This window comes from Temnothorax americanus, unplaced genomic scaffold, assembly GCF_048541705.1.
Source record: "Temnothorax americanus isolate GAGA-0224 unplaced genomic scaffold, ASM4854170v1 Scaffold33, whole genome shotgun sequence".
NCBI classification, from domain to species: Eukaryota; Metazoa; Arthropoda; class Insecta; order Hymenoptera; family Formicidae; genus Temnothorax; species Temnothorax americanus.
Window position 1 is genome coordinate 2353477 of NW_027509475.1, and position 13855 is coordinate 2367331.

The 13855-nt window shown below is 40.2% G+C and overlaps 2 protein-coding genes across 8 annotated transcripts in view; one reads left to right on the top strand and one right to left on the bottom strand.

Moving 5' to 3' along the window:
• The window catches only part of LOC143901307 (glucose dehydrogenase [FAD, quinone]), a 26278-nt gene extending 12454 nt beyond the window's left edge, over window positions 1-13824 (top strand). For 4 of the 5 annotated variants that reach the window (XM_077413489.1, XM_077413486.1, XM_077413488.1 and 1 more), the window contains 3 exons: window positions 2540-3728; window positions 4230-5418; window positions 7236-7623. In XM_077413489.1, the coding sequence (XP_077269615.1) occupies window positions 2540-3728; window positions 4230-4503 (1463 nt within the window). In that variant the 3' untranslated portion in view covers window positions 4504-5418; window positions 7236-7623. Of the gene's footprint in view, window positions 1-2539; window positions 3729-4229; window positions 5419-6808; window positions 7133-7235; window positions 8058-8846; window positions 9031-9178 lie in introns of those variants that run through there. The other variant, XM_077413490.1, reaches the window with a different exon arrangement.
• The window catches only part of Flo2 (flotillin-2), a 73799-nt gene that overhangs the window by 23866 nt on the left and 36078 nt on the right, over window positions 1-13855 (bottom strand). The window lies entirely within an intron of this gene.

Here is a 13855-nt window from a genome sequence, read left to right on the forward strand (position 1 = left end):
CCATTCAGATTTAAAGTTATTAATACACCTAGACACCAAAAACTATGAAGCGCATTATGTGGACCTCGTCATCAGCAACCTGGGACACCTAGACATCAATTTCAAGGTATTAATACACGTAGACACCGAAAACTACGGAGCGCAATATGTGGACCTTGTCATCGGCAACCTGGGACACCTAAACATTGAATTCAACATATTATTACACCTGGACACCGAAAACTACGAAGCGCACTATGTGGACCTCGTCATCGGCAACCTGGGACACGTAGACATCAAATTCAACGTACGATTACACCTGGACACCGGAAACTATGAAGCGCACTATCTGGATCCCGTCATCGGCAACCTGGGATACGTGGACATCGAATTCAAAATATTAATACACGTAGACACCGAAAACTACGGAGCGCACTATGTGGATCTTGTCATCGGCAACCTGGGACACCTAGACATCGAATTCAACGTACAATTACACCTGGACACCGAAAACTATGAAGCGCACTATCTGAATCTCGTCATCGGCAACCTGGGACACGTGAACATCAAATTCGAGGTATTATTACACCTAGACACCGAAAACTACGGAGCGCAATATCTGGACCTCGTCATCGGCAACCTGGGACACGTGGACACCGAAAACTACGGAGCGCACTATGTGGACCTTGTCATCGGCAACCTGGGATACCTAGACATCGAATTCAACGTACGATTACACCTGGACACCGAAAACTATGAAGCGCATTATCTGGATCCCGTCATCGGCTACCTGGGACTCGTGGACATCGAATTCAAGATATTAATACACGTAGACACCAAAAACTACGGAGCGCACTATGTGGACCTCGTCATCGGCAACCTGGGACACGTAGACATCGCATTCAACGTACGATTACACCTGGACACCGAAAACTATGAAGCGCATTATCTGGATCCCGTCATCGGCAACCTGGGACACGTGGACATCGAATTCAAGATAATAATACACGTAGACACCAAAAACTACGGAGCGCACTATGTGGACCTCGTCATCGGCAACCTGGGACACGTAGACATCGCATTCAACGTATTATTACACCTGGACACCGAAAACTACGAAGCGCACTGTGTGGACCTCGTCATCGGCAACCTGGGACACGTGGACATCGAATTCAACGTATTATTACACCTGGACACCGAAAACTATGAAGCGCACTGTGTGGACCTCGTCATCGGCAACCTGGGACACGTGGACATCGAATTCAAGGTATTAATACACGTAGACACCGAAAACTACGGAGCGCACTATGTGGACCTCGTCATCGGCAACCTGGGACACCTAGACATCGAATTCAACGTACGATTACACCTGGACACCGAAAACTACGAAGCGCACTGTGTGGACCTCGTCATCGGCAACCTGGGACACGTGGTCATCGAATTCAACGTATTATTACACCTGGACACCGAAAACTACGAAGCGCACTATGTGGACCTTGTCATCGGCAACCTGGGACACCTAGACATCGCATTCAACGTACGATTACACCTGGACACCGAAAACTATGAAGCGCATTATCTGGATCCCGTCATCGGCAACCTGGGACACGTGGACATCGAATTCAAGATATTAATACACGTAGACACCAAAAACTACGGAGCGCACTATGTGGACCTCGTCATCGGCAACCTGGGACACGTAGACATTGAATTCAACGTATTATTACACCTGGACACCGAAATCTATGAAGCGCATTATCTGGATCCCGTCATCGGCAACCTGGGACACGTGGACATCGAATTCAAGATATTAATACACGTAGACACCAAAAACTACGGAGCGCACTATGTGGACCTCGTCATCGGCAACCTGGGACACGTAGACATCGAATTCAACGTATTATTACACCTGGACACCGAAAACTATAAATCGCACTATCTGGACCTTGTCATCGGCAACCTGGGATACATAGACATCAAATTCAAGCTTGATTCATAAGAATCGACTTAAAAATTCCCTAGCGGCACTTTCTGCCAAGCATAGAGAACCTACTTTTCCGTTGACTCAATATTTATTATATATATACCTAATTTTTTTACTTAAATAGAAATCTTCCTCCTGACCGATAAGTTTATCGACCTAATTTTGAAATACGCGCGCGATATCGAAACTGGCGATACCTGCGCCGCCAGCGGCGAAAAAGTGAAAGTGACGTTTCTCTGATAGATCGCGGCGTTAGGAGGAGGAGGAGGAGGAGTATCTTAAAAATAAATTTTCACATTTGGACTTTGCGTCGCCATATCTCCGCTTGTAAGGCACGTAGCGGAATATTATGAGAGAAACCCCCCCCTAATTGGACCCCAAGCTATCGATCAAGCCTACTTAGAACTTGATCCATTCACTCGTTATCGAGATCTCAACATCTCGGGTACTCGCAACCCGTCGCGTCGCGTAAAAGAGTCACGGTCGGTCTCGCTCCGCGTGTACTTGGCGCGAGACACTACCGTGTCTCTTGATATATATATATATATATAAATATCTATATTTTCTTCTTTTTAGAAACAGGCGGCGTCTGCACTTGGCCAAGAGGTAAAATGGTCGCCGGAACCGGCGGTTTGCACGGTATGATGTACATCCGAGGACACCCTGAAATCTACAATCGTTGGGCGCGGGAGGGTAACTTGGGTTGGTCCTACGACGAGATAAGTCATTATTTTGAACGGGTGGAGAATCCAATCGATCCAACAATCTTGTCGGACAAGCCTAGAACCCTGAAGCAGGGCGGCCCGATGAGTATTCAGTATTATCCGCACAAACCGGATTTTGTGGACGTACTGTTGGCAGCCGCCGCGGAGCTAGGTTACAGAACCTCTCAGTTGAAGGAATACAGCCAAACCGGCTTCATGGTTGCGCCGATGACGACCGAAAGTGGCATGCGTCTCACGACTTCGAGAGCATATTTGAGACCTCGTCACGACCGCAAAAATCTGCGAGTGCTGACAAATGCGCAAGTCACCAAGATCTTGATTAGCCCGTGGGAGCAGAAAGCTTACGGCGTGGAACTAGTGGATAAGAACGGCTACAAAAGGGTGGTGAAATGCGATAAGGAGGTGATTCTGACAGCTGGTGCTATCGGCTCACCGCACATCCTGATGAATTCTGGCGTGGGACCCGAAAAGGATCTTACCAAGTACGGTATTAAAGTGTACAAAGACCTGCCGGTTGGTAAGAATCTGCACAATCATGTATCCGTGGGGGTGCCCATGAGCATCAGGGACATCCCATACGAGATCATAACCATGGACGCAGTAAATGAATATTTGGAGAGCAAGACGGGTCCGTTAGCCAGCACCGGTATCACTCAAGTCACTGCTTTCCTCGAGAGCAGTTACGCGATCAACAGCATACCGGATATCCAAGTCTTCTTCGACGGTTTCAGCTCCCGTTGTCCGAAAACTGTTCTATCTAACGAGTGCGTCAACGGTAAGCTCCAGTCCGCGTGTCCAGACCGAAGAGAGATCGTAGCGAGACCTACGGTGGTTTACACGGAGAGTCGAGGCGACTTGAAACTTGGTTCAACGAATCCTTTGGATCCACCGCTGATATATCCAAATTACTTCACAAACGAGAAGGATCTGACAATTCTGCTCGAAGGTGTCAAAAAAATTAGCAAGCTCGTTGACACGCCCGCCATGAAGAAGTGGGATCTTCGCTTGGAACAAACGACGACAAGTCCATTGTGTAGGGAGTAAGTATAATGCTGAAAGTGTGATAAATCGCATAAAACACAAGTTTTCTTACAACTTGCAATATTAAGTCCGAATCTCTGATTCCTAGATGAGTTTGTAGTATATTGTAACCTCGCGTTTTCCTTAACAGCAAAAATGTTGAAAATCAACAATCAAGACAGAGAGAGATCTTTTTGAAATCAAAGTAAGAAGAAAAAGAAAAACGAAGGAAAAAAATGCCTTTGTGTTTGTCCTGTATCTCTCTTTCAAAATTCCAAAAATTACGACAACTATCATACGTCAGACAATTTCACCCGCACATCTGCATAATAATTCTACATGCACGTTTGGTCAACTTATAGACTTGTACTTTCGTCGATTTAATGCCTACTGACACTGACGCGTTTGGAAAGCGTCAAGTACGTGCGCGTGATACTACTACAAGTTTCGAAAAAAGCCATTTCCATTGTATTATATAATTAATTTCTATTAGTTTTCTCTATTAATTTATCATTTATTAGCTACCACTTTGGCACGGACGCTTTCTGGCGGTGTCAAATAAGGGCGAAAACTGGACCGGAAAATCATCAATCTGGAACATGCAAGTTGGGACCGAGTACCGATCCAAGCGCGGTTGTAGATTCGGAACTTCGAATACACGGTATATCAAATATCCGCGTCGCCGACGCTTCCATCTTTCCCCGTGTGCCAAACTCAAATCCCATCGCTGGGATCATGATGGTAGCTGAAAAGGCAGCTGATATGATAAACAATGCTTGGCCACAAAAATTTTAGACGTACGAGTTTTTGTGGTACGAAACAATAGATTCAATATAGTACTATTTTACAATATACGTTACAATAATAAAGTCTAAAATGTTTGCGATTCTATTTATAATATTCGTAATTTTTTAAATGTAATATTATAACGTTTATTACGAGCCCTTCTCCACTCCTCTCTCTCAAGATTTTTGAAACACATCATGTATACATACTACAAGTATACACGTCGTCGTATATCCTTATAGACGTGGAATGGAAAGGCAAGATGTGTAACGAAAAGATTTCAAAATCATTCGGCGAAAGTAAAACTTTCTTCATCATTGTACGTGTAAGTAAGCACGCATAATCTACATATAAACACGACGGCTTAAAAAATTTTTGAATGTGCAGCCCTGTATATAGCTGTATACATTCTTCCAACGATTAATATAAATATAATATTCGATGTATTACATATTCAAGCATATGACGTTAATTGTTAGTTTACGTGCGTCTAATTTGTTGTAAGTACATTATTTGTAACACGTATCAATATATTTCATAAAATTTAAAATTTAACACCTTTTTATCCGAGCTTTATTCTGTGTTCTGTCTTGAGACAAATGTCGCACTTTTATTACTAATCTTACTCTTAGTTTTAATACCCAAGTTTAAGATCAATCGCACACTTTGTGAAATAAGGATACGGGTTGTAGATTGTAGAGTGTATAGTGATTGTAAGGTAGTGGAAAGTCTTCACGGTTTATATGATGACCAACAATGCTTAAAGTCTCAGTCTTTCGCTTTCTCTGCCACGTTAAACTGCTCGATCGCGCAACGTTCCCCCACGATACCACGTGCACCTGTGTGCGTCTGTTCCATCTTTTTATCGAGACGCACCTTTCAGCAGTGCCGTGTGCGGCAAAGTGATACTTTTGTTAAAGAAAGGTACGTAGGTGACTCCTTTTATCGCGCCGTAATGCTTTCATAGGTTACATATAGACGCGTATATATAAACAATTAAGTATAATTATGCACGTGATGTATCGGGGTGTTTAATTTTACACACAACTCTTTGATAAAAAAACAATCAAGTTTAATTTTTTTAAACTTGTCCTATTTAGTCCCGGTATGTTTGCGTTTTTGACGTTCGGCCGTTCGTATCAACCATGAACGTACGTATAGGTAAAGTGCACTGAGAAAGAAAATATTTTAATCCAAAAAAATATTTATTAGGTGGCTCCCAATAGCACATATCTAGAACTAGATATTCTTATTTCAATTAAATAAAAATATCCACGTCTAAATAAATGTGTGTAAAAAGTGGTAAGACTTCCGAATAGCCTCTACCTCCGACGTTGAAGAAAATTGCAGGAGTTGTTGACTATTAGAGGACACGTTCATACCATAAAGAATTTTGTACGGAAACAAACGCGGAACGGAGAACGTGGCGTCAAAAATTCAAAATTTGGTAAATGTCTACACGTAGGGCCCCAACGAGAAATCAATTGAAAAGAGGTAACGTCTATGTATTTTTGCCCCCTCGAATCCAGAAACTGTTGATAAACGTTGAGAGTCGCTTATATTTTTTTTAAGATATCGTTAAGAAAATGAGGAAAAACACTACCGAGGTTAGCGGACACGCTTTAAAAGTTTTCAACTGTTTAAAACGCGTCACCATAACCTTTACCGAGGTTAGATGACGCGCTTTAAAAGTATCTCTCCACAAGTTGTACGTTAATATTAGATTACACGATGGCTGATGACACAGTGATGACCGATAAACAAGTTTTCCGATAAGAAGACTACATTTTGGAGATGCATAGAAAGAAGAAAACCTTAAATTCTTACTTGATTCTCATTTTAAGCAAACTTTAATTACTGCATATTTAATTTATAATATGTGATTATATGATTATGGATTTATGTGATTAATTACAAACATATATTTAATATTAAAAGTTGAAAATTTGCAGTAATTGTTGATTCTCCTTGATATTATCTAAATTGGTTAACAATAAGACAAATAAATAAATCTATACATTTTTCAAGTTTAAAATAACGTTAATAGATTTTCTAAGACAAACATTCCCATCAGACGTTACTAAATTTTTCATGAAAACGTTTTTGCAATAAAAATTTGTAATAAAAAAGAAAAAATATATTTACCTCGGTTTTTTTCAAAATTAATAAACATAAATTAAAATCAACGACGAACGCGAATTATAATTAACGAACAGTGCAATGTGGGTCAACTTTCTAAATTGTTGCAATATTCATATATATATATATATATATATATATATATATATATATATACACACATACATATATGGGATGTCCGCGGTGACGCGCGACATTTATTCGTACTTGACGGTTTCTAATTTCAGATCATTGTTAATATTTTAGCTTTTTGTCAATGGTTCTTGATTTTTTACAGACGGACGTCTCTTTTTTTTTGCCGTAAGGTTAATGAAAATAAAATTGATATCGGATTGTTCAAAAAATCAATCAGCTTGACACAGCTACGCGTATACACATTAGGTAAATGTAGGATACATTTACTCGAAAGAAAAAAATATATTTACCTATGATGGAACATGTATCGTGTAAAAAGACGAATACCTTATCCATGAAAAACACAAAACAATTTTTCGATCGTGTATGTCAATCTTACAAACTAATTATCAGTCCAATTCGTTATCAGTGTAATTAATAATTTCAAGTATTTTAATGAATAAAATAAATGCTTATTTTGTTTGCAGATCCTGGCACAAGAGTTCAAGGCCAGAAGTTTATAATTAGTACGTTACTCAATGACGGGTATGACACGGTTCTTTGATCTGTATATCGTTAAGCAATTTCCGTTACACGTGTTTCTAAATTTTCTTACGGCTGATGGACTGCGTCGTAATCGCGCACAGTTGTAATCACGAGCACTATATAATCATGGACGAGAAGCATGATAAAATAAAACAGATTTTATCTGTGTTATATAGTATATATAGTTAAAAGATAGTTTCTACAAGATACCCGTGGAACCCGCGGATAAAAACTCCTAAAGAAAGAGGCGAAAGGTGTTTGTAAACTCGGTTGTTTGAATGCGCGCAAGTTTCGGAGAAAATCAGTATTAATATTAAGAGAGTACGAAAGTACGACCAGAGCGAGAAATGAGCGTCGCGACGGTTGTCGGCGCCGCTATAAAAACAGCTACTGTCCTTCTTGGTGTCGGTATCGGCAAGATAACTATAATCCCAGTGCTGATTGCCGCGCTCGCATACTTCAATTATGATCTCATGGATCCAGAAAATCACCCGCGCGTGACAAAGCACGTGAGTCAAGCGTACGACTTCATTGTAATTGGCGGCGGATCGGCTGGCAGCGTTCTTGCCAACAGGCTAACTGAAAATCCTGAATGGACCGTGCTCTTACTGGAGGCCGGAGGTCACGAGACCGAGATAACCGACGTGCCGATACTCTCGTTATATTTGCATAAGAGTAAACTCGATTGGAAGTATCGCACGCAGCCGCAAGACACGGCCTGCCAGGCGATGGTCGATCGTCGATGCTGTTGGACACGCGGCAAGGTATATGTATAATATATATATACTGTAAAAGAGTTGGGACACCAATACCACGCGCGATAGAACTTTATACAGACGGTTACAAATCTCGAGATAGAAAATGAATGTTCCATGTACAGATTTTTCGTTGTAGAGACTATACTTTTATACTTTGGAGAAGCGCGAGAAGAAAACTGTATCCAAGTAAAATATTTAGTAAGATATTTCAAAAGTATTCACTTTCAAACGACCTACATATATTAATATAATTGATTAATACACTGATCTATATCATGAGATCAATCAACATATGTATATCGTACTCTATCGCCGTCGTATTTATCCAAGACCCGCGCGCTGATCGCGGTCACGCGCACTCTTATCGAAATTTACAATTTAACAATAAAACATTGATTCGCGGACGCAAAAACCGATCCAACTGTTGCCGCACATATCGCGAGGCGAGGTGTCGAGGATCAAATAATATACATTCGTGGCATACAATCGAAGCTAGAGAGTGAAAGTACGTCTTTCAGTGCCATTACTCAATAATGTACAAAACGTTTACTTTTGTCTTGCACGAGTCTATATAATATTTATAATTATAACGCTTATAATATCTATAATAATGTCGCGTATCTCATATCGCGGCGATTTATTTACGTTCTAGATGCAAAAATAAGATTGAAAACTGTGCTGGAGACCACATTGAGAAATCAAGCTAATTAATCTGCTTAGCCGACGTTGCTTAGCCAAACACTGCTCTTTTATTTTGTGCCATCTTCACACAGTCACGTAACGTCAACACTTTAGGTTCTTGGAGGATCCAGCGTTTTAAATACGATGATATATATTCGCGGAAATCGACGTGATTTCGATCAATGGAAGACGTTCGGAAATCCTGGTTGGGGATACGAAGACGTGTTGCCATATTTTAAAAAGTCACAGGACCAAAGAAATCCATATTTGGCACGCAATACAAGATATCATGGTACAGGTCCGTATACGCTTTTTCATTCATCGTTGTCATGCATCTTTGCATTTATCTTATGTGCAGTATTATTAGAAAAGAAAATCATCTCATTTTATGCGCGCGCATACCTTTATAACAAAACATGACAGATATCTTTTATTTTTTTCAAAAGGAGGGTACTTGACCGTGCAGGATAGCCCATATGTCACTCCGTTGGGCGTAGCGTTTCTTCAGGCTGGAGAAGAGATGGGCTACGATATTTGTGATGTCAACGGCGAGCAGCAAACTGGTTTTGCCTTCTTCCAGTTCACAATGCGACGAGGTGCTAGGTGCAGCACCGCCAAGGCATTTGTGCGGCCAATCCAGCTCAGAGAAAATTTTCACCTCTCCCTGTGGAGCCACGTGACTCGCGTGCTGATAAATCCGCAGAATAGAAGAGCGTATGGAGTAGAGTTTATCAGAGATGGTCGTAAGGAAGTGGTGTTCGCCAAGAAAGAGGTGATTCTCTCGGCTGGCGCAATTAATAGTCCACAGTTGTTGATGCTTTCTGGAGTAGGTCCGCGCGTACATCTGGAGCAACTGGGAATCCCCGTGATTGAAGACGCCCCCGGGGTCGGGCAGAATCTGCAAGACCATATAGCAGTCGGGGGGCTTGTTTTCCCGATCGATTACGAGATCAGCATCGTGATTAATCGGATGGTGAATATAAACTCTGCGCTGAGGTACGCCATCACCGAGGACGGTCCATTAACGTCCAGCGTCGGCCTCGAAGCGGTCGGCTTTATTTCCACCAAGTATGCCAATCAGACGGACGATTGGCCTGACATCGAATTCATGTTGACATCCTCGTCAACCAATTCCGACGGTGGCAGCCACGTGAAGAAAGCTCATGGTTTAACTGACGAATTCTACAACGAAGTATTCGGTAAAATCAACAATCACGACGTCTTCGGAGTATTTCCGATGATTCTCAGGCCCAAATCACGCGGTTATATCAGACTGAGCACCAAGAACCCTTTGGATTATCCCGTGCTGTATCATAACTATCTCACTCATCCAGATGACGTGGCGGTGCTGCGCGAGGGTGTTAAGGCCGCTGTTGCCTTCGGCGAGACTAGTAGTATGAAAAGATTCGGCTCCAGATTCCACAGCAAGCCATTGCCCAATTGCAAGCACCTGCCACTCTTTACCGATGAATATTGGACGTGCGTTGTGAGGCAATACACCATGACAATTTATCATATGAGTGGCACCGCCAAAATGGCCCCGCCCGATGACCCGATGGCAGTCGTAAACCCAGAGCTAAGGGTCTATGGGATCGACGGTTTGCGAGTGATTGACGCAAGTATCATGCCGACCATCACCAGCGGCAATATAAATGCCCCGGTAATCATGATTGCCGAGAAGGGTGCCGATATGATAAAGGCAAAGTGGATGATGGGACGGTCCCGTTTCAAGAGGGACAATGTCACTGCCGCTGCTGCTGCTGCTTCTTGACACGCCGATCGATCGGCGTAATCGTATAATGTAATATACGAGGTTTGTTTAAAAAAATTTAGTCTCGAAAGTATCGGGGGTTTGCTTATTAGTCTCTCTTCGTGTCTCCTTCGAAACACATCTCCCCTCTCGACTGACACACCACTCTATTAACGCTTAACGTTCTTGCACTCACGTACGGAAACAGTCCTGGCATTCTTCGGGATCGCACGCAAGTCCGTCTGCGTATGTTCCTTCGTGAAAAACTAAAGATTCGACAATCAATAAAAGACATCAAGGAAAACAAACTTACGTACGATTCCAAAAAATGCGTGCACAAGGACTAGGTTTCCAAAAGTGGAACGTGGGCATTGGGAATATAGTGTATCCGACCGAGAAGAAGAAACATACCGCGAAAGAGACAAAATTGAACAAGTTGTAAATTGCAAGTAAATCCCCAAAAATTATTAAGACAAACTTCAAAAGATCTCTTGTTTTTTTTTTTTAACAGGTCTCGTACTCGTATATAATGTAATATAGAGATACACGGCCAAGTGGCCAAGTTGGATCAAAGAACAGCTTTAATTAGTAGCATTACATAATTTCGTGAAAGAAATTATAGTCTCCACGCTAAGATCTGAATAGCTTGTAGGAAAAAAGCAAAAAAAGCAAAAAAAAGAATAAATGTTACTTGTAATCGTTTGTAATATTTAATATTCGTAATATTGAACTTGTTCGTAAATACAATTTTTCTCGTATAGAGTGTTTAAACATTTAGAAATACAGTTTACGTTCACGTTAACGTAACGTACGAATGTAACGTAATAACATAACGGTACAAGTATTCTCGACTTGTACTCTCCGTTGCATCCGTTCATCCACACGTCGTCGATTATTTACAAAAATGCCATCTCACTTTAGAAAAGAGAGTATTTTCATCAAATATACGACAGGCTGATTAAAAGATTTGTTTATTTGGCACGAGACTCTGTGTGCGGCGTTCTTCATTATTTCAACAGAGAGTTGTAACAGCGTCTTGTGAAAATTCCACATTGACCGGCGTAGGGCACAAGCGCACATACGGATTGTCACGTCGGAATTTTGTTGATTCACAAACATCACTACTTCGCGTAAGTAAGTGTTTCGAAATATTCACATAATTAAATCTTGGATACTCGCGCGCAAAGTCAAGATGATGAGTCAAGAAGATGAGTAATTACACATAATTATTGCGTATATGAGGTTTGCCATATAATTGTGCCAGGAGTCGCATGCCGGTGAGATTTCGTTACACATAATAGAGATGTTAAATAAGATAAGAATCTATCAATGGTGAATGTGTTTCACTTTTAAGACAAAGATTTTAAAGACAAAGATTTTATTATAAATAAAATAATTTTACCAATACGTTTCCTTTAAATCGCGATCCCTTGAGAAATCTCATTTTGTAATCATTCTGATTTCAAAACGTTAAAACATTATTAATTATTTTAGTATTTAATTATCCTATAGTATTAAGCAGAGATATCTCTGTAGTATATAGAAAATAGAAACAATTGTGATACGTAGAACTAAACTTTCTTGTTTGTATTTGTATTTTTTAATAAGCACAATACTTAATAAGCAAACAAATAACATGCCGTGAGAAAAAAATATTTAAATAAAAAAAAATTCTATCTAGACTGCTGCCAATAACTCGCATTTACTTGATACAATACACATATTTACCTAGAATTAAATATTTTTATTTAAAAAAAAATATGTGTATTATATTAACAATGAGTAAATAAAATAAGCTATTGGCACAGCACGCTAGACAAATATTTTTTTTATCTAAATATTTTTTTCTCAGTGTGGAAAATGTGTACGTTTCTCTCTAATTGTAAGAGCGGCATGGTTCAGAATATATAACACAACGTACATGCAAATACGAAAATTGTGCGACTTAACGTTTCTAAGATATAGAAAACCGCGATGAAACGTGGCTCGACCGGTTAGATCGCGTAAAGTGCATCAGCCATAACTAATCTGCACGTGCGCTGCAGGACCGCGCTCTCTATTATACAATGGCGTGGCATGCGTGGTATAAGCTGCTGTAATTTCGGTTCTGTCGTAATCAACTTTTTATCGCGTCATCCGTACAGAGGTTACTGCATATGCTATATATACAATGATACAAATATGCTGCTACAACGATATTGTGTAAGCTCAGGCGAAAGTGTATCGTGTACAATGTACATACACACTGGGATCTTTATTATATTGAGACTTTTATACGATACCGGCGAAAACTGCGCGACGCCGCGTGAAAAGATTAAGCGCGTAAGAAGAACGTTAACATTGTTTATTTAATTAATAATACATACAGGGCACGCGGGGCAATAAAATCAACGACAATCTACAACTAATATATACAAAACAGAAATCAACTAGCGCGATACTGAAACAAATAAATTTAAATAACGTTGAAAATCACAAATGTGTACCATATAAACTCGTCAATTTTTCATGTACACATTTTGACTGTATTATTGCATAAGAGAACTTGTGTAAAAAAATGAAATAAAGAGGAAGAAGCTAGACTGAAGAAGAAAGATTTCTATTATTTGGCTCGCGACTCTACCTACGTTTAATCGTTGGATAAAATAAAGACTTTGCTTATATTCGCGGCAATTTTTTTTTATAGCTCTTCTCGCTTATATTCTTCACGTTGGGACATTCGAAATCCAAAGTCGATCCCGCAGCGTCTTTGAAAGTGTCATGCCTTTCGAGAAATAAAAGTAAATTTCACTTGCAAAATCTCTTACGTACGCAATCTGTGCCACTGCGCGACATCGTCCAGCCGTCACTGCATTTATTCATAAATATGCTGTAAATTCTTGGATACATCGCTTATTGCAAAAATTCTTTTTTTCTGTAAAGAAGAGTCGAGAAGAGAATGCATATAGAACTATTATTATAAAAGTGGCCGTGTAAGGACAACCGATATTAACTTTCAATCCTTCTTCCTTAAAAAGAATCTTTTTAAAATGCAATATGTGCTGCTAAATGCTTAATGTGTGTGTGTGTGTGTGTGTGTGTGTGTGTGTGTGTGTGTCGAAATTGTGTCGTTAGAAATTTAAAAAATATACTAGCATTCTTTCTTCTAAGCAAAAATTAATGTTAATCAAAGTAATCAAAAAAGAGTCTGTTAAAAAATAACGCTACCTATGATCGACTCCAACAAGAGAAATCTGTTTTTTTACTCGGTTTCTTGGATACTTTCAGATGAATAAGGCAGTAGTAACAAAATAAGGTAACAGACATCTGTATGATTCGTAACGTCATAATCTATGTTCCGTGCCGTCTGTAAATCTTAAATATTGCGTTATGT